At 47.1% G+C, this 22,254-nt stretch overlaps 1 protein-coding gene across 2 annotated transcripts in view; it reads right to left on the bottom strand.

The window, feature by feature from the left end:
• Window positions 1-819: 819 nt before the first annotated feature.
• FTSJ3 (FtsJ RNA 2'-O-methyltransferase 3) overlaps window positions 820-22,254 on the bottom strand; it is a 282,573-nt gene continuing 261,138 nt past the window's right edge. For both annotated transcript variants that reach the window (XM_063958469.1, XM_063958468.1), the window contains exons 21-22: window positions 2,216-2,310; window positions 820-1,247 (exon numbers count right to left, since the gene is read on the bottom strand). In XM_063958469.1, coding sequence (XP_063814539.1) covers window positions 1,079-1,247; window positions 2,216-2,310 — 264 coding nt within the window. In that variant the 3' untranslated portion in view covers window positions 820-1,078. The remainder of the gene's footprint in view (window positions 1,248-2,215; window positions 2,311-22,254) is intronic.

The following is a 22,254-nucleotide window of genomic DNA, read 5'->3' as shown; positions in this document are numbered from 1 at the left end:
CCCTGGGAGATCAGGTCTATTACCCATGCATCCTGGCAGGAGCTGTTCCAAATGGGGCTGAAAAATCTCAGACGAGCTCCCACCCTGAGATCCCCCAGGAGCAGAAGGACACAGTCATGCTGAAGGTTTTGAGGAACCACAGCTGACCCTCTGGTCCTGAGATCCTGTGGTAGCCGGCTTGCGAGACTTACCTCTGGATCCTCGTGCCGCATTTCAGGCACCTCTGGCTTCATCCGTACAGCATGCCGTCCAAAAGGACTGCAGAGAAGGTCCAGTGTAAGAGCGCCTACCTGGCGGAGCAGCAGAGGGGAGGAACATTGACTTTCCAGCGGTCGCCTTCGAAATCTCCTCCCATGGGCCTTTGCTGAGCTCTTGAGCCACACCTCATGGCGCCCCAGTAGGAGGCTGCACTGCAGCCTCCAAGTGCAGTTATGCACAGCAAGGAGGCAGGAAAAGCAAGGACTGCCTGTACCTTTTAAGTCAGCCTGTACTGTGAGTCATGGGTTATGACTGTGCTGTGAGGGTAGAGGGATGCCATGAGGGGTGAGCCTAGGGTGCCGCGATGGGAAAATCAGAATGTACCCTTCCGAGGTGGGGGTATAACAGCCTTTTCCCTAAAACCAACCTTCTTTTTCCTTTAGTTACAGCAGTATGCTGTGAAGGGAGTGGAGCGATGGGATCATTTGCTAGAGGCCACCAGCCAAAATCTTGTCTAGGGCACCAATTAGTTAGGGCAGACTCTGGGTCAAAACTCAGTATTGTTCACATTAACAGCACAAGCTATGCATACTTGTCAGAGAATACGCCTGTACAAATAAGTATATTTTCACATTTATTTATTCTTAAAATTCATTACTACTGTAAGAAACTGAAACAGTCAAACTCGGCACTCTCCATTGAAAAACTGAGTGATACAAACCAAAGTACTCTGAGATGCTGGAAAGATCCTCTTTATGCAGAGACAAAAGTACAGCAGCAGATGCAGCTGCTGCGGGGATCTGATAGAATTTGATATAAAAATGGATTTGGTATCTGTACATTAGGTACATGTTTATGCAACTCTGGCTTCTATATGTGACTACTTTTTCCTGCGTTGTCCTCTGATGTCCTTCTTCATCCTCCCATCCACAACCTTGAACTGGCCTTTGACTCCAGCTGGGCGACGAACTTTACGCCCAGCGCCTTTTTTGGCTACCACAATCGTAACTTGGCGCTTCTCTTTCCCCAGGCCGGCTTTCTTATATATACTGCAGAGACAAACAGGAAGAACAAGGTAGTCAGACGTACACACACTATTCTTCTACTCACAGATGCTCTTGCGATTGATAGTAATTTAAAAAAAAATACTTCACATTGTCAGGGTTTATATGAGAGGTTACTATGGCAACCTACAGTCTTTCACACTTCTCCAACCGGGATGCGGTTATGTGACCGCTGGTCATAAATACAGACACCGGGATCTCGAACCCTTACTATAACACTAGTCGGCATGCCAACCAACAGGGACTATTCCCACTTGTGGGTGTTCATAAACAGAACAGAACCTGTGGTGAGCGCAGCAAGCCACCGAGCACACAAAGTGCTTTATTTCGCTCGCCCCCACCGGCAGCCTAACAGCCGGGATCCCTGCATCAGAATTGTGACTGACGGACATACCCAACCCCTCTGACCTTATTCCAATCTGTCAGACAAAAATCACTGTGCCCTAGCATCAATTCTGTGCTATAATACCACACCGAACAGAGATTCTCCTCCAAGTTGATTCATGTCCGCTGTAAAAGATTGCATTTGTTTATCTAAAAGACTGACAATCAACGCTAATAACAGAGTACAGCAGTATATACATTCCTACTGGGCAAACAAAGTCATCCCTTTCCATAAATGAAACTCCATGAGGTCAGGACACATACAAGTACAGATACAGTAAAGCTGGGTACACAGTAATATATATTATTCTGATGTGGATCAGAACGATATTGTTCAGTGTATACCCCTGGATCCATTGCTCCCAGACGTCATTCATTCACTGAATCATCATATTGGGTATGCTGCACGAGCAACGGGATGATTCCACCGCTGATGTAACAATACGCGGCACCATCATACATCGGGCCGCTTAGTCTGAATGGCAGATGCAATGTATCATTAAATTATACCACTGGGTCACACCGTAATCCCGAGTTTAGTCTCTCCACTTTGTGGATGAGCTACTTACCCCCGCAGCTGAGCGTTTTTTTCTCTCTCTGAGATATCAATGGTGTTGACTACAGCTTCTGCTTTTTTCTTGGCTTGTTCCATCTTTTTTAACATCTGTGGAGACCAATGTAAAAAAAATATATAAATAAAAATCAGTGACATACATATATTATCATCTATGTTACCAGATTAAGAAATGTGCACTATATACAGAAGTTTTGTTAGACTCTGAATACCTATTAAGTTATTACTGACTGAACCTTTTTTTGGGGGCATTTTCTTTTATTTAAGATGTGCAATTCGAAGTGCTAAATGTATTCAGCGGGTTATAGTAACCTGTATACGTTACTGACATACAGTATACTCTTAATCTAAACTTTATTGTACTCAAGATGATCCTTAATTCTAAAATGGGCAGCTGTTAGCCTGCCTGGAATTAATAAACAGAAACAATTGATAAACTACCCAATTTAATTTAAATAAAAAAAAAAGTGAAATCCAAAACTATAAAGTGCCAATACAAACGAAAATATTTGCAAAGACTTCTATACCGTCCTATGATTTCTAGATGGCAAACATTTGTTTCTGAAACAGGAAATCCGATACCAAAGTGACAGGAAAAATAATTTTAATTACCTATCAATAAATCCTTTTCTCGTCGTCCATAAGGGACACGTATTACGTTGGGGTATAGATGAGGTCCAAAGAAGCTGGTGCACTTTAAATTTCTTCAAAAGGGTGTGCTGGCTCCTCCCCTCTATGCCCTCCCTCACATCTCAGTCTAGAAAAATTGTGCCCAAAGGAGATGGACATACTGAGAGGAGGAAACATGACAATACACGAGTGGTGAGATTAACGAACCAGCACACAGCAAAACAACAAAACTAGCAACCGCTAGTGAAACAGAAACAGCAACTGAGAAAAACTTCACACAAGAACAATAACTTGCAGGAAAACGTTAGAACAAAGAGGCGGGCGCACAGTATCCCTTATGGATCACGAGGAAAGGATTTACCGGTAGGTAATTAAAATCCTATTTTCTCTAACATCCATAAGGGATACTGGGGGAACTTATTACGATGGGGACGTCCCAAAGCTCCCAGAACAGATGGGAACATGCTGAGACGTCTGCAGCACCGTATGTCCAAACTGGACATCCTCCGTAGCCAGGGTATCAAACCTGTAGAACTTGACAAAGGTGTTTATCCCCGACCAGGTAGCAGCCCGACACAGCTGCAAGGCCGAGACACAACAGGCAGGCACCCACGAAGCACCCACAGACCTGGTAGAGTGGGCCTTGAAGCAGAGGCCTGTTAAATAGTAAGCCTAATCCAACAGGAAATGCAAGCATCATAGAGGACAAATAAGGAATCCGATTTCTAGACAGCAGAGGTCCTCTTGACGTAAATCCTCAGGTCTCGCACCACATCTAAAGACTCAGGAAGAGAGGAAGTGGCTGAAGCCGCCGGAACCACAATAGGCTGATTCAGGTGGAATGCAGAAACCACCTTTGGCAGGAACTGCTGAGTAGTACTGAGCTCAGCTCTGTCCACATGAAAGACCAGGTAGGGACTTCTAGAGGACAAAGCACCCAGTTACGAAACACGCCTAGCGGAAGCCAAGGCCGAAAGCATAACAGTCTTCCAGGTAAGGTATTGTCCTCAACCAAAACCAGAGGCTCAACCCAAGAGGGCTGTAGAAATTTCAGAACCACGTTGAGATCCCAAGGAGCTGTGGGTGGCACAAAGGGAGGCTGAATATGCAGGACACCCTGCAGGAATGTCTGTACCTCAGGCAGAGCAGGCAATTTCTTCTGGAAGAAGGTGGAAAAAGCCGAGATCTGAACCTTTATAGAGCCCAAAAATCTCCCGAGATTGAATTCCGCAGCTGGACACCCTTGCCTTCACACCAGGAGATGTATCGTTTCCAGATATGGTGGTAATGCTTCGACGTAAAAGGCTTCCTGGCCTGAACAATGGTGGTAAAGACCTTATCCGGAATACCCTTCTTAGCTAGAATGTACCGCTCAACCGCCATGCCGTTAAACGAAGCCACCGTAAGTCTGGGTAGACGGACGACCCTTGTTGAAGAAAATCCTACCGTAGTAGAAGGGACCAGGGTTCTTCTACTGCCATGGCCAGAAGATCTGCGCACCAAACTCTTTGAGCCCAGTTGGGTGCAATGAAAATTGCTTGTACCCCCTATTTTTGGATCCTGTTGTTGTAGTGGCACTGGAACAATTACTTAGGACTGGACCAACTTGAGGATGGCCTGTTGTAGCTTAACTCGTGTATCCTCCAAAACTTGTAAGTTTGATTTGAAAAATCGTTTGGGAGGAACGCTGTCGAACTCCAGCTTGTAGCCCTGAGAAATGAGGTACCTTACCCAGGTATCCTGGAAGGAGCCTTCCCCACATGTGGCTGAAGTGACAAAGTCAAGCTCCCACCTCGAGATCCCCTCGGGGTGGGGAGGCACCGTCATGCTGAGGCCTTAGTGGAAGCTGAACTGGTGCTCTATTCCTGAGAACCTGCTGTGGCTGGTATTCTGGTCTTACCTCTGGTGCCTCTCGCTGCATTGGAGGCACCTCTGGCTCTTGATCTAAACCTTGTAGTCCGAAAGGACTGGGTAGACGGTCCCGGGTAGGAACGCCCAGAGGGGAGAAACGTGGATTTTCCTGGAGTAACCTTAGAAGTCCAAGTATCCAACTCAACCCCGAATAGCCACTCCCCTGAGAAAGGAAGAGACTCCATAGTGCACTTGGAATCTGCGTCCGCTATCCACTGACGCAGCCACAAAGCTCTGTGCGCTGACACTGCCATGGCAGTAGCCCTAGCATTAATAAGCCAATTTCCTTGACAGAATCACACAGGACACGTGCAGTGTCTTGAATGTGTTTTATGAGGGTCACCGTAGTGACCAGGGGCATATCCTCTGCAAGGCCCTCATGAATTTGAGTCATCCAACAACCCGCAAGCACAGGTATTTGTGATATGCCAGCCGCTGTGTAAATAGACTTTAGTGTAGTCTATCTTCCTATCCCCAGGATCCTTAAGTGTAAAGGAGCCAGAAGCTGGTAGTACCACCTTTTTTGAGAGGCAGGAGACGGATACATCTACAGCTGGGGGTTCTTTCCCATTTACACCTGAAGGTAGGAAAAATTGGGAAGTGTGTAAAAAAACGTTTTGTAACATGATATTTTTTATCTGGATTTTCCCAGGCTTGCGTAAATACGTCATCTAATTCCGGAGAATCAGGGAAAGTGACACTGAGTTTTTTCTGTGCTAGGAAAAACGAGTGCAATACTGCAGCGTCTTCCAAAGGGATTTTTAATACATCCCTGATAGCAAGAATGAGGGGCTCAATACCCTGGGCAGAAGTGGAATGCTCTGTATTAGGATGTAATTCCTCCTCCTCCTGTACTGCTTTCTCAGATTCTGAGAGTAAATCAGGCAGCCCACATTTAAGTGGCCCTGATCTAGGGAGGGGGTGTTGTTTGTCATCTGCCTTAGCAGATAGGTCTGCGACAGCCTGCTGCAGCTATTGTGTCTTCCGTGTATTGGCTCCTGACCCTCCCCCCCAGTCTCCTCACTAGTTTGTGAATACTAACTGCATTCTTCACATGATAAGGAACCAGTTGTAGAGGGAGAGAATCTGGTGTGACATACACTGCACAATTGGTGTTTGACCAGGATTACAGTAAACAACACACACACAAGGTACAATAGCAAGCCTGCCCATACCGTATGTGAGGAGACTTAGAGGGAGAGAGGGACAGCACACCCAAGCCTGTCAGACTCAGTAAATATGCAAAAAAAAAATTATATATATATATATATATATATATATATATATATATATATATATATATATATAAAAAAAAATGGGACCCCTTGAAGAAGTCTGATGAGACAAAACGCGTTGGATTTCCTGCACTAACCCCCTGCTGTTCTATGAAGCTAAGTTGCTCTCCTTATCGTTTTTAATATTTGATATTGCTTTGGTCCATAATTTTATGTTTTTTATGTACTGTGTGTAACTTTTTTACTCTCATAGATTACAATTTTTTTTAATACTTTTATATTTTGACTTTTAACCATTTCTTAGCAACACTGAGCGCCGAACCCTATCAACCCATTTTTCCATACGTGTAGCAGTGCGATACCGGCACTGCATCCTTAGGGCTGGGCAGACACCTTAATTGAGGTTGTGTGTGCTTTGTTTATGGTAATTTTAATTTCCTTTTAATTTACTCAATATAATCACTGAGATCACATCTCACAAGTGGCGCTGTACCTTCCCCCCTTTTTTTAATATATATATATATATATATATATATATATGAAAAGCTTTCAGTTTTAATAGAGAAGACGCTGAGAGATTACGGTTTAAGGGGAGTTTACTAAAGAGCGATCTGCACCTGGATGCCCAGGATACATTTCAAGAACTGCTAAAACTTAAAAAGACGGATTTTCTGATGCAAGGGATTTCACTGTCCGATTACCATCGGGACCAGATGATACCCAGCGGCTTTAGAATTAAGAACGTACCGACGCTGGGTCGCTACAACCCACGAGTTTTGCCGTACATGGACTGCAATTCTAAATTTTTTTTAGCATGGACCTAAAATTACTGGTCGTGGAAAAGGCCGGCAGGGAACTCAAACAAACCAGAGACAAGGTTGTCATGTTTGAAAAACTGAACCTCAAAACTCTTCAGGAGGATACCACCCAAGATTGACTACTCAAACCCCAGGCACAAACTGATCAGTACAGGAGGGAGTTGGTAAGGTTCAAGAGGAACAAACAACTTACAGTCAAAAATGACTGAGGACAATAGGGTGTACCACTGGCTCATGGGTGAAGAGATCCGTAAAGGGGACCAGAATAATTATACATATAGAAGGAATTGGCGTAGGCATCGATCGACCAGGTCGGCACAATTATCCAACAGCGACAGTGAATTCCCAGCACCAGAAACGGAGGATTCACAGTCTCTAAGTGGGATCCCTTTAGGCGGGGCACCTCCTACTCCAAGAAATATGGGATCAGTAGGACGCCCACCCGCAGAGGGGGCCAAAACAAGAGGCAGCAGAAACGCATCCAACAAAAAGAAAACCTAGTTTATAATCTTTTGGATAGGAACTTCAACCCCGTCGAAATGGCGATTTTAAATAAGGGCTTGTCCTACATCTCCACTAATAGGCATGACGAATTAACTTGGCAAATCGATTTACATCGAAATCTCTCGCAAGCTCCACCTACAAGAACACTTCCAGCATCATCTTTTGGAACACCCGTCCTCTATTTTTGATAAATTTATGGCCCAACGGTCATCATCCAGATTTGATCCCCAGACCTCGAACCCTTCGTTGAAAACATATTCCCGTCTTCTGTCAAATGTTACAACTCAACAGTAATGGTTCAACTCAACAAATTGTCCAGAATGGAAAGAGCAGCATTGAAAAACCGAGGGAGCTATAGAGATGTAATATTCCGACCAGCAGGTAGGGGCGGCGGACTGGGGGATTACCGCACAGAGATACTAAGACAGCTGGCAGATGCCCATACATATTCAGAATTGGTCAGCGACCCTACATCATCTTTGTCACGATCCGGGTATCTGGACGCCATTTCTTACCCATCAGATGCCTCCTAAGGCTGGCTCAGCGCTCCAGGACCGGATCCCATCTGTTATCCTGATGTGTACATTCCTGTATCCTCTCCTGTCTCTCTGAGACGCTGTCACAGTAACGCCATATTACATCTGGCATGGCGTCTCCCGCGGCCTCCGCCGCCGTCCCTGAGCTTCTGCATGCAGAGTGTCAGAGTGGCGATTACGTCAGCCGCGGCCTCCGCTGTGTCCGCGTGGTTGGATGTGCACTTGTCAGCCTGGCGTCTCCTGTCTCCAGTGGCCGGCGCCGCCATTACTGTTTTCATTACCACATGGATTACAAACCAAACTTCCCTCCAAGTGTCTGCATGGGCGCAGCCATCTTGGATTCTGTCAGCTGATCATTTCCTCCAATCTGTTGTCAGTATTGTTAATCTGCATAATTGCCTAGCCAATCCCTTCCTTGCTGCAGGTATAAATACACTGTGCCTGAGCAAGGAAGGCGTCAGTGCTTTGGTTGTCAAACCTAGTTCCTGTTTGTCTCTCTCCTGTGATTGTCTTCCAGGTTCCAGCTCCTGTCTCAAGACTTCCACCATAGAGACCCGCACCAGCATTCCACCTGCGGTGTAGCCTGACTCTCCAATCCATTGTGGATTCATCTGTTTCCAGCTACAACATTACCTGCTTCCAGCTCAGCTTCCAGCAGAGTACAGCTTCCCTTAAAGGGCCGGTGTCCTTTCTACACTTTACCACTCTCCACCGGTATTATTATTTCTCCGCTCTCAAGTTCTACATTTCAGTTCATATTTCATCGCTCCCAAGTTCATTTATTATTTAACTGGTTCCAGCCAGTATCCACTCCGTGCCAACAACAGTCTGGTTCCAGCCAGTATCCACAGCAGCTGTTTTATCTTCAGCAACCCAGCTTTTCCTGGAACACCAGCTGGCACAATCCTGGGTTATCTCCATTGCTACAGTCGGGCCTGGTAAGGACTTTCCATCTAGAAGATCATAAGAACTATCTCACACTACCAGTGCCCTGTGGCTCCTGCCATCCTGTAGTACCCAGGAACTGTATTTATTCTTTGCTGACTTTTACGTTTTCTTTTACTGCTGCTGTGTTGCGGAGTTGTCATAATAAACATCATTGACTTTTATCCAAGTTGTCGTGGTCACGCCTTCGGGCAGTTATTATTCATGTTACTTACATGTCCAGGGGTCTGATACAACCTCTCAGGTTCCGGTACATCTCAGCCCCTACAACTGAGGCTGCCTCCCGTCAGCTCAGGCCCTCAGTTGTGACAGTAAGCACTGACCTAATGAATCCAGCCGGAGACCAGGATCAAGCGGCCAGGCCGATGCAAGAACTGGCAGCCCGACTAGAACATCAGGAGGCTGCACAGGGCCACATCATCCGCTGTCTCCAGGATCTCTCTACTCGGCTGGATGGGATTCAGACAACTCTCCGTGGATCAGGCGCGTCTGGTGCGTCAACCACAGTGACTCCAGCTATAACCCCACCCACCTTACCCATTTCTGCTCCACGTCTTCATCTTCCAACGCCAGCAAAATTTGACGGATCTCCAAGATTCTGCAGGGGATTTCTCAACCAGTGTGAGATTCAGTTTGAGCTACAACCTGGCAATTTTTCCAGTGACCGTACAAAAATTGCCTACATTATTTCTCTTCTCAGTGGCTCAGCCCTTGATTGGGCATCACCGTTATGGGAGAGGTCCGACACCCTGCTATCTTCCTACACTGCCTTCGTGTCAACATTCAGGCGCATCTTCGACGAGCCAGGCCGGGTAACCTCAGCTTCATCCGAGATTCTCCGTTTACGCCAGGGGTCACGTACTGTAGGACAATATCTGATACAGTTCCAGATCCTGGCATCCGAACTGGCATGGAACGACGAGGCCCTGTATGCTGCATTCTGGCATGGCTTATCTGAGCGTATTAAAGATGAGTTAGCTACCAGAGACTTACCTTCTAAGTTAGATGAGCTAATCTCACTCTGCACGAAAGTTGATTTACGTTTCAGAGAGAGAGCAACTGAGCGTGGAAGATCATCTGCTCCAAAATCTTCTGCTCCTCCTCCTCGTCAACTGTCACCATCTAAAGATGAGCCCATGCAACTTGGCCGTTCCCGTTTAACTCCTGCTGAGCGCCGAAGACGTCTCTCCGAGTTTCTCTGTCTCTATTGTGCAGCTCCGTCTCACACCATTAATGCCTGTCCCAAACGTCCGGGAAACTCCAAATCCTAGCTCGCCAAGGAGAGGGCCGGCTAGGAGTAATGATCTCCTCTCCATCTCCTCAAGATTGTAATCTCCCAGTCTCGCTTCAAGTTGCTCAACGTTATCGGAACGTCATTGCCCTCCTTGATTCCGGAGCAGCTGGGAACTTTATTACCGAAGCCTATGTTAAACGGTGGTCCCTACCCACCGAGAGACTTCCTTCGTCCATTTCTTTAACTGCCGTGGATGGCAGCAAAATTTTTGATGCAGTTATTTCTTTAAGGACTCTACCAGTTCGTCTGAGAGTGGGAGTTCTTCATTCCGAACTTATTTCTTTTTTAGTGATTCCAAGAGCCACACATCCTGTGGTCCTGGGCCTTCCATGGCTCCGTCTTCACAATCCTACAATTGATTGGACGACTACGCAAATCCTGGCATGGGGTTCCTCCTGTGCTGAGACATGTTTGTTTAAAGTATTGCCTGTCTGTTCTTCCTCCCCCAGGTCGTCTGATGTTCCACCTCCTCCATATCAAGATTTCACGGATGTGTTCAGTAAAGCTTCTGCTGATATCCTTCCTCCTCATAGAGAATGGGACTGTCCGATTGATCTCGTTCCAGGGAAGGTTCCACCTCGAGGCCGAACTTATCCGTTGTCTCTGCCTGAGACGCATTCTATGGAGGAATATATTAAAGAGAACCTAGCAAAGGGGTTCATTCGACCTTCTTCTTCTCCAGCCGGCGCAGGCTTCTTTTTTGTAAAAAAGAAAGATGGTGGTCTGCGGCCGTGCATCGACTACAGAGGTTTGAACGACATTACCATCAAGAACAGTTATCCTTTACCCCTGATTACTGAGCTCTTTGACAGAGTTAGCGGAGCTACCATCTTTACAAAGCTGGACTTGCGAGGTGCATACAATCTCATCCGGATCCGTGAGGGTGACGAGTGGAAGACCGCCTTTCACAACCGTGACGGACATTATGAGTACCTCGTCATGCCCTTCGGATTGAGCAATGCTCCAGCTGTCTTCCAGCATTTTGTCAATGAGATCTTCAGAGACATTCTATACCGTCATGTCGTGGTCTATCTAGACGATATCCTCATTTTTGCCAACGATTTAGAGGAACATCGTTTTTGGGTTAAAGAGGTTCTGTCCCGTCTCCGTGTCAATCATCTCTATTGCAAATTAGAAAAATGCGTCTTTGAAGTCAAGTCCATTCCGTTTCTAGGGTACATTGTGTCCGGTTCCGGACTAGAGATGGATCCTGAGAAACTACAAGCAATCCAAAATTGGCCGGTACCCTTAACCCTCAAAGGGGTCCAGAGGTTCTTAGGGTTCGCCAACTATTACCGAAAGTTTATACGAGACTTTTCCACCATTGTGGCGCCTATTACTGCTTTCACTAAGAAGGGTGCTAACCCGTCCAAGTGGTCTGAAGAAGCCATGCAAGCATTTCATCTTTTAAAACAAAGGTTCATCTCTGCGCCTGTTCTGAAACAGCCTGACATCGACTCTCCTTTCATCTTAGAGGTGGATGCCTCCTCCGTTGGAGTAGGAGCGGTGTTATCTCAGAGGGCTAAAGATGGCCATTTACACCCTTGCAGTTTCTTCTCCCGGAAGTTCTCCCCAGCTGAGCGCAACTATGCCATTGGCGACCAGGAGTTGCTAGCCATCAAGCTCGCTCTAGAAGAGTGGAGGTATCTGTTGGAGGGAGCTTCTCATTCAATCACCATACTTACAGACCACAAGAACCTTTTATACCTGAAGGGCGCACAATGTCTCAACCCTCGTCAGGCCAGATGGGCACTTTTCTTTTCCAGGTTCGACTTTAAACTCCAGTTCTGTCCGGGCTCTCAGAATCGCAAGGCCGATGCCCTTTCCCGCTCATGGGAGCAAGAAAATGAGTCAGAGTCTTCAGACAAGCATCCTATTATAAATCCGTTGGCATTCTCCACGGTAGGGATGGACTCTACGCCCCCATCAGGGAAAAGTTTTGTGAAGCCGATGCTAAGGAAGAAGCTCATGCATTGGGCCCATGCTTCCCGTTTTGCCGGACATACAGGTATCCAAAAAACCCTGGAGTTTATCTCTAGGTCCTATTGGTGGCCAACTCTGAAAAAGGACGTCTTGGAGTTTATTGCATCTTGCCCAAAGTGTGCCCAACATAAAGTATCCCGCCAGTCGCCTGCGGGGCAACTGGTTCCACTATCCGTTCCCCGTCGACCATGGACCCACTTGTCGATGGATTTCATTACAGACTTACCCATGTGCAACAAGTTCAATACCATCTGGGTGGTAGTTGACCGGTTCACCAAGATGGCACACTTCATTCCTCTCACCGGTCTTCCGTCAGCTTCCAAATTGGCTCAAGTATTCATACAAGAGATCTTCCGACTCCACGGTCTTCCTGAAGAAATTATCTCAGATCGAGGAGTTCAATTCACAGCCAAATTCTGGCGAAGTTTATGTCAAGTCCTCCAAGTCAAGCTAAAGTTTTCCACGGCTTACCATCCTCAGACCAATGGTCAAACCGAGAGGGTGAATCAGGACTTGGAGGCCTTCCTCCGCATCTATGTGTCCTCCTCTCAAGATGACTGGGTTCAATTACTTCCCTGGGCCGAGTTCTGTCATAACAACCAGTATCATTCTTCATCTGCTTCAACACCATTCTTCACTAACTTTGGATTCCACCCTAAAGTCCCTGAGTTCCAACCGCTTCCAGCAACTTCTGTTCCCGCAGTGGATATCACCTTGCATCAGTTTGCCAATATCTGGAAGAGCGTACGATCAGCTCTGCTCAAGGCATCGTTCAGGTACAAGAAGTTTGCGGATAAGAAGCGTCGAGCAGTTCCTGCTCTCAAGGTGGGTGATCGGGTATGGTTATCCACGAAGAATTTGAGGTTAAGAGTTCCCAGTATGAAGTTTGCACCTCGCTATATCGGTCCTTTCAAGATTGAACAAGTCATCAATCCTGTTGCTTACAGACTCCAGTTGCCTCCCTTCTTAAAAATACCCAGGACATTCCATGTTTCCCTGTTGAAACCGCTGATCTTGAATCGGTTTCATTCCTCACTTCCTCCAACTCCGAAAGTCCAAACTCAACGAGGCGTTGAGTATGAAGTGGCCAAGATCCTGGACTCACGTCACCGTTACGGTCAACTACAATATCTTATTGATTGGAAGGGTTATGGTCCTGAGGAACGGTCGTGGACCAATGCTTCTGATGTCCATGCTCCTGCCTTGGTCCGGAGATTCCATTCCAAGTTTCCTCAAAAGCCAAAGAAGTGTCCTGGGGCCACTCCTAAAGGGGGGGGTGCTGTCACGATCCGGGTATCTGGACGCCATTTCTTACCCATCAGATGCCTCCTAAGGCTGGCTCAGCGCTCCAGGACCGGATCCCATCTGTTATCCTGATGTGTACATTCCTGTATCCTCTCCTGTCTCTCTGAGACGCTGTCACAGTAACGCCATATTACATCTGGCATGGCGTCTCCCGCGGCCTCCGCCGCCGTCCCTGAGCTTCTGCATGCAGAGTGTCAGAGAGGCGATTACGTCAGCCGCGGCCTCCGCTGTGTTCGCGTGGTTGGATGTGCACTTGTCAGCCTGGCGTCTCCTGTGGCCGGCGCCGCCATTACTGTTTTCATTACCACATGGATTACAAACCAAACTTCCCTCCAAGTGTCTGCATGGGCGCAGCCATCTTGGATTCTGTCAGCTGATCATTTCCTCCAATCTGTTGTCAGTATTGTTAATCTGCATAATTGCCTAGCCAATCCCTTCCTTGCTGCAGGTATAAATACACTGTGCCTGAGCAAGGAAGGCGTCAGTGCTTTGGTTGTCAAACCTAGTTCCTGTTTGTCTCTCTCCTGTGATTGTCTTCCAGGTTCCAGCTCCTGTCTCAAGACTTCCACCATAGAGACCCGCACCAGCATTCCACCTGCGGTGTAGCCTGACTCTCCAATCCATTGTGGATTCATCTGTTTCCAGCTACAACATTACCTGCTTCCAGCTCAGCTTCCAGCAGAGTACAGCTTCCCTTAAAGGGCCGGTGTCCTTTCTACACTTTACCACTCTCCACCGGTATTATTATTTCTCCGCTCTCAAGTTCTACATTTCAGTTCATATTTCATCGCTCCCAAGTTCATTTATTATTTAACTGGTTCCAGCCAGTATCCACTCCGTGCCAACAACAGTCTGGTTCCAGCCAGTATCCACAGCAGCTGTTTTATCTTCAGCAACCCAGCTTTTCCTGGAACACCAGCTGGCACAATCCTGGGTTATCTCCATTGCTACAGTCGGGCCTGGTAAGGACTTTCCATCTAGAAGATCATAAGAACTATCTCACACTACCAGTGCCCTGTGGCTCCTGCCATCCTGTAGTACCCAGGAACTGTATTTATTCTTTGCTGACTTTTACGTTTTCTTTTACTGCTGCTGTGTTGCGGAGTTGTCATAATAAACATCATTGACTTTTATCCAAGTTGTCGTGGTCACGCCTTCGGGCAGTTATTATTCATGTTACTTACATGTCCAGGGGTCTGATACAACCTCTCAGGTTCCGGTACATCTCAGCCCCTACAACTGAGGCTGCCTCCCGTCAGCTCAGGCCCTCAGTTGTGACAATCTTATAAGAGCGAGCTGGACACTATTCTTGCTGAGACACTGGACAAAAAACTACGTTCATGTTTCGGGAAGAACACAGCATCTACCTCAATAAGCAGCAATTGTCGACTCATATACTGTCATACTGTAGATATATAGATGACGTCTTCATGCTGTGGACGGGGGTGGGGTGAAGACCGATTCACGTCCATGATGGAAGACATCAATAAGGCACCATCCTGTATCAAGTTAACATATCAGAGTAACCCTTCTTCCATCAACTTTCTGGATGAACAAGTTACGCTCTCCAACAACGTCATAAATACTACGGTCTATACCAAGCCTACTGACGAGAACACGTTACTTCTTGCAACTAGTAACCACTCCAAACCCCTCATTAAGGGACTCGATCTCAGATGATGCATGTAGACCGAAAACATAGCACCAAGGAGACCTTGAATATGCAGTTGGATAAAGTAGGACAAATTTCAGCAAAGAGGTTACAAATGGACAGATCTTCAGCGACAGAAACTAGAGGTATCTCAAATGAATAGGAAACTTCTTTTACACCCTAAGGAGAGGCAAAGAGAGGACAGGATCTCTTAGGAAAGTAAGTTCCGCACCTCCAGCCCAGTAATCCAAAGTGCCACCAGAGCTCTGTGGCCTATAGTTGGCACGGACACCAAATTGCCATATTTCAGAAACAAGAGACCCATGAATTGTTTCACCAGACCCAGGAGCATCAAGGACAGTATAGAACATTCAGACAGTACAGGTTTTTCTCAAACAACCTCTACTAATTTTCTTACTAAATCCCCGGGCTGTTACAGATGCCTGGAGTGTACTACCTGTAAAAAATAGGATTTTAATTTCCTACCGGTAAATCCTTTTCTCGTAGTCCGTAGAGGATGCTGGAGTCCATATTAGTACCATGGGGTATAGACGGGTCCACCAGGAGCCATGGGCACTTTAAGACTTTAATAGTGTGGGCTGGCTCCTCCCTCTATGCCCCTACTACCAGACTCAGTCTAGAAACTGTGCCCGAGGACACGGACAACTTCGAGAGATGGACAGATAGTGGCGACACTCACACATACAAGGCAAACCAAGCTAACCAGCTTGAAAACTCAGCAACAGCTGAACAAGAATACTTAACCAAGTAACACTTAACCAAGAACAAAGCAGTACTGAACCAAGTAACCACTGCAGGATCACGAAACGCTGGGCGGTCGCCGAGCTTCCTCTACAGACTACAAGAAAAGGATTTACCGGTAGGCAATCAAAATCCTATTTTCTCTTACGTCCTAGAGGATGCTAGGGTCCATATTAGTACCATGGAGATGTACCAAAGCTCCCAGAACGGGAGGGAGAGCATGGAGGCTCCTGCAGAACTGAATGTCCAAACTTTAGGCACACGTGTTCGACCCTGACCAAGGGCCGAGACACCCCGGGAAGCCACCCAGGAAGAACCCACCTTACGAGTAGAGTGGGCCTTAACAGATTTAGGACACTGCAATCATGCCGTAGAATATACATGCTGGATAGTGACCCTGATCCAGCGAGAGATCTTCTGCTTAGAAGCAGGACACCCAATTTTCTTGGGATCATACAGGACAAACAGAGTCTGACTTCCTGTGATGAGCAGTCCTTCACATAGAGTCTCATAGCCCTTATAACATCCAAGGACTTTGATGGAATTGAGGAGTCAGTAGCAACTGGCACCGCAATAGGTTGGTTGATATGAAAAGCAGACACAACCTTTGGAAGGAACTGCTGACACCTCCGGAGCTCAGCTCTATCTTCATGGAAGATCAAGTAGGGGCTTTTACAAGACAAAGCCCCCAACTCCAACACACGTCTAGCAGAAGCTAAGGCCAACAAAGTGACAGCCTTCCATGTGAGAAACTTGACCTCAACCTCCTGTAGAGGCTCGAACCTATCCGACTGGAGGCACTGTAATACCACGTTAAGATCCCAGGGTGCCGTAGGCGGCACAAAGGGAGGCTGGATATGCAGAAACCCTTTCAAGAAAGTCTGAACCTCAGTCTGCTTGCAGGAAGAGGAGAAAAATAGGATTTTAATACCTACTGGTAAATCCTTTTCTCTTAGTCCGTAGAGGATACTGGGGTCACCATAGAACCATGGGGGGTTTAGACGGGATCTGCAGGAGACATGGGCACTTTAAGACTTTGAAAGGGTGTGAACTGGCTCCTCCCTCTATGCCCCTCCTCCAGACTCCAGTTATAGGAACTGTGCCCAGGGAGACAGACATTAAGGAAAGGATTTATTGTTAAAACTAAGGTGAGATTCATACCAGCTCAAGTATGCCGCACAACGTGGCATTCAACAGAACACAAGCCAACGGCATGAACAATCGCAGCAACATGCTGACAATAAACGTAACACAACATGTGTGTAACCAAAACTAATAACTGCAGATACAGTACGCACTGGGACGGGCGCCCAGCATCCTCTACGGACTAAGAGAAAAGGATTTACCGGTAGGTATTAAAATCCTATTTTCTCATACGTCCTAGAGAATGCTGGGGTCACCATAGAACCATGGTGTTATACCAAAGCTCTAGAACGGGCGGGAGAGTGCGGATGACTCTGCAGCACCGATTGACCGAACTTAAGGTCTTCATCGGCCAAGGTGTCAAACTTGTAGAACTTTGCAAATGTGTTTGACCCCGACCAAGTAGCTGCTCGGCAAAGTTGCAATGAGCCCATCTGTCTAGTAGGATGGGCCTTCACCGATTCCAGTAACGGCAATCCAGCCGTGGAATGAGCATGCTGAATCGTGTTACAGATCCAGCGTGCAATGGTCTGCTTAGAAGCAGGACACCCAACCTTGTTGGGAGCATACAGGACAAACAGAGCCTCTGTTTTCCTAATCTGAGCCATTCTGGCGACATAAATCTTTAAAGCTCTGACCACATCCAGAGATTTTGACTCAGCGAAGGCGTCAATAGCCACAGGCACCACAATAGGTTGGTTCATGTGGAAAGAGGAAACCACCTTTGGTAGAAACTGTTGACGTGTCCTCAATTCAGCTCTATCTTCATGGAAGATCAAATAAGGGCTCTTATGAGACAAGGCCGCCAACTCAGACACCCGCCTTGCAGATGCCAAGGCCAACAGGATGACCACTATCCAAGTGAGGAATTTCAACTCCACCTTCCGTAAAGGTTCAAACCAATGTGATCGAAGAACTGCAACATCACATTAAGATCCCATGGTGCCACTGGAGGCACAAATGGAGGTTGGATGTGCAACACGCCTTTCACGAAAGTTTGAACTTCTGGAAGGGAGGCCAATTGTTTCTGAAAGAAAACCGTTAAGGCTAAAATCTGTACCTTACTTGAGCCAAATTTTAGGCCCGCATCAACACCTGCTTGTAGAAAATGGAGAAAACGTCCTAGCTGAAACTCTTCCGTAGGAGCCCCCTTGGATTCACACCAAGAAACATATTTTCTCCAAATACAGTGGTAATGTTTAGACGTTACCCCTTTTCTGGCCTGAATAAGTGTGGGAATTACTTCACTGGGAATACCCTTACGGGCTAGGATTTTGCGCTCAACTGGCATGTCAAACATAGCCGCGGTAAGTCCTGATACACGCATGGCCCCTATTTTAGCAGGTCCTCGCGCAGAGGAAGAGGCCAGGGATCTCCTATGAGTAATTTCTGAAGATCTGGATACCAAGCCCTCCTTGGCCAGTCTGGGACAATGAGGATCGCTCGGATCTTTGTTCTTCTTGGAATGAGAGGAAGTGGAGGGAATACATACACCGACTGAAACACCCACGGTATCACCAGAGAATCCACTGCAATTGCTTGAGGGTCCCTTGACCTGGAACAATATCTCTGAAGCTTCTTGTTGAAACAAGATGCCATCATGTCTACTTGAGGAACTCCCCAACGATCTGTCACCTCTGCGAAGACTTCTTGGTGGGGGCCCCACTCTCCTGGATGGAGATCGTGTCTGCTGAGGAAGTCTGCTTCCCAGTTGTCCACTCCTGCAATGAAGATCGCTGACAGAGCGCTTGTATGCTTTTCCGCCCAACGGAAAATCCTTGTGGCTTCTGCCATTGCCGCTCTGCTTTTCGTTCCGCCCTGACGGTTTATGTACGCTACTGCTGTTACATTGTCCGACTGGATCAGTACAGGCAGATCTCGAAGAAGATGTTCCTCTTGCAGAAGGCCGTTGTAAATGGCCCTTAACTCCAGAACATTTATGTGGAGACAAGTTTCCCGACTTGACCATCTTCCTTGGAAGTTTTCTCCCTTGCATCCGTGGTAAGAAGGATCCAGTTCTGAATCCCGAAACTGCGGCCCTCTAGAAGGTGAGGTAATTGTAGCCACCACAAGAGTGAAATCCTGGCTTTTGGCGACAGACGTATCCTCTGGTTCATGTGCAGATGAGATCCCGACCACTTGTCCAGAAGATCCAGTTGGAAGGACTGTGCATGAAATCTTCCTTACTGAAGAGCTTCGTAGGAGGCAACCATCTTCCTCAGAAGGCGAATGCACTGATGAACCAATACCCGGGTAGGCTTCAAGACATCCCAGACCATAGTTTGGATCACCAACGCCTTTTCCACCGGTAGAAATACCCTCTGCACTTCTGTGTCGAGGATCATCCCCAGGAAAGAATCTCCTTGTCGGCTCCAAATGTGATTTTGGAATATTCAGGATCCATCCATGTTCCCTGAGCAGTCGAGTCGTGAGGGCAATGGACTGCAATAACCTTCCCCTGGAAGATGCTTTTATCAGCTGATCATCCAGATAAGGAATTACATTAACCCCCTGCCTGCGGAGGAGAATCATCATCTCTGCCATCACCTTGGTGAACACCCGCGGTGCTGTGGAGTGGCCGAATGGCAGTGCCTGGGACTGACAGTGACAGTCACACAGTGCAAATCTGAGATAAGCCTGGTGTGGCGGCCAAATCGGAATGTGGAGGTATGCATTGTGACGACACAGCCTGCGCATCGTGACGCACAGTGGTAAACGCCACGTGGTTACTTTCCTAGCCCTGGTTCCGACCCACGACTCGACTAATTGCCAATATGTATTTAGTTATATGCTAGGCAATCTTGTATTGTGTTACTTTATTGTACAGTTATATTTTATCTGTTATATTTGGAACGTGTATTTTACCTGGTTATACTATGTTCAATGTGCGTATTTATTAACAGGAATAAGTCTATGCCAGAGCGTTATTTAACATGGTAAACGATCCATTGTAATGTAAATCCCCTAACTGAATAATCAGATGTGATTAGGATGAGAAGGTTAAGTAGTAAACAGGTAATGTATGGAGCTGCAGGTAATCTAATCCTTTACACCCCATTGTGTACAGGAGCCAGACACCTCGTCTCCACTCCTCTGTGACCTCCTCACTGACCTACTTGTGTGATGAATAGACAGGGGAGGGTATAACAAAAGGAGTGATCTCTTCTGGTGAGGGAGAGATCTACACAGAAGATCAGAGTGGATGTGCTTCTGAAGTGCAGACACTGGCTAGGCATCGCGGTGCCGTCTGTGGCGAGAATCCGTGGCGCAGGACACTGTGTGAGCTGGTATTCCAGGCCAGGTGACACGGAACCGAATCAAGCATATAACAGCAGGAGTAAGCAGGCCTCTGTAATCATATACTACTGTGTGGACTTAGTAAGTAAGATACCATCCTGGCTTGCAATTGTTAGTGATATTGTGTACTGTGTGTGTATATTTACAATAAAGGGCATTTGCCATTTTACTAAACTGTTTACCTGAGTGATCCGTATCCTCACAATTGGTGTAAGCGGCGGGATCACTCAGTCCCGGTTTACACTGGGTAAGGTAGCGAGAGGTGTCGGCGGAGTACATCTAAGAGCCTTGTAAACAGTTTGGCACACAGTAGCCAGGTATCTTGCTGAAAAGTTGTTGCGAGAAATGTCACAGTACGTTTGGAAAGTCAGCAGTATGGAAGCAGATAGAGGTGTACAAAAACCTCAGAAAAAAATTCCTGCATATGGTCTGTCGAGCACGCGGTATTAAGGTGACCATAACGGTTGTAAAGGAATCCTTAATTGCAAAAATTGGTTCTATGGGACCGATAACACCCTGATAATGAGGACGACGACTCTGAGGAACAAGTGACGGAGTGGTTGAGACCTTCAGCCGGGACATTCGATCCCAAGAACCGCAGTGAAAGCAGAGGATCGGAGGTGGGATCCCGAGGGTTAGCACAACCCCGTCTGAAGCCCTTGGAGAAGGGAAGGTTGGAGACAAGTTTGAAAGGACACCAGAGGTATTACAGGCCCGTCTAGAAGCACTCGGAGATGCCACGACACCCGATGATCGGATGCAGGTAATAAAGGAGGTGCTGGGATTACCAGACAACAGTCCTACAGTGCGAACACCCTTACCAGTAGCCACCATTCTACAGCCTGCCCTGTCCCATCAGGATGTACCCTTGAGAAGTTGTCAGCGACGCACCCTGGCGTCTGAAGTTTCATTCAGAGGAGATTCGCAAAGCCAGCGACTGGGTCAGAGGATGGAGAGCTCAAGCAGTCGGCTGATGGAATCCTCACTGAGATGGCATGAACAGACCAGGGAGCAGGATATGTTGGACCAGCCCAGGAGGCAATTATCTCCAGACCGAAGACAGTGGTGTCTGTATCATACAGCGTAGGTAAGTGCAGTGAACGCTACCCTGCACTACCCTATACAAGAAATATCTGAGGAAGGGCAGCATTTCTTTGCAAATGACTAACCAGTCAGCTAAGGAGTCTATAGTGGGAGGGGTTGATACCCCACACACAGATGACAAGACACAGAGTGAGGATCTGCTTGATATAACTACAGACCAAGCAAATGTGCTGCTACCCAGCTTTCCCTTTTCAGAGGTGGAAAATGAAGAAATGGTGAAGGCATGCCAGTACCAAGAAGAGGTCAGTGTCAAGGGAACCAAGGAGTCCGTAAGTGTTGAGGACTTACAGATGCAGTTGAGATCTAGTCTGCCAGTAACACTCAAACCAGCTGCCCAGTGTGCTATGCTGGGGGAGGTTGTGGTCAACCAATTGGATGACCAAAGACACTGCCTGAAACCGCTTCTCATCCCAGTGGGACAAGCAACGGTGCCGGAACACAAACCACTGGATTTGGACAAGTTGACCAAGGCTAAAAAAGTAATGGAGACTCCGACATCCAGGTGGATGCCAAGAGGCACCACCTGATACAGCTTCTCTCTGCCACGAGTGAAGCAGCCACCCAGGATATGACCAACAATTTCCCCACAAGGATTGAAAAGATGGAATTTCCTGGCATCTACAATGAGGCTGTTATGATGGAAGAGGTGCCCATGTTCCCAAGAATTTCAGAATCCCCAGGTTTAGAGGCCACTTGGCAGTTGCCCACTTGGTAGGTGGGCGAGGAGGAGGCAAGACACTGTCCAGATGCACCAGAGGTGATGGAAGTGGTGTTCCTAGGGAATACATTGTTGGGGAGGGAGAGTGAGGGGCCTAGAAATCAGATTTTGTTTATGGAGGAAAACTGTGACTATGTAAAATATGAAGTTACCCAGGACTTACTGTTGCACCAGCTGTTAGCCCAACCCAGCGGCTGT

The sequence above is a fragment of the Pseudophryne corroboree genome, chromosome 3, assembly GCF_028390025.1.
Source record: "Pseudophryne corroboree isolate aPseCor3 chromosome 3, aPseCor3.hap2, whole genome shotgun sequence".
NCBI lineage: Eukaryota > Metazoa > Chordata > Amphibia > Anura > Myobatrachidae > Pseudophryne > Pseudophryne corroboree.
Note: the sequence above shows the minus strand (reverse complement) of the source record. Positions and strands in the feature narration are given on the sequence as shown.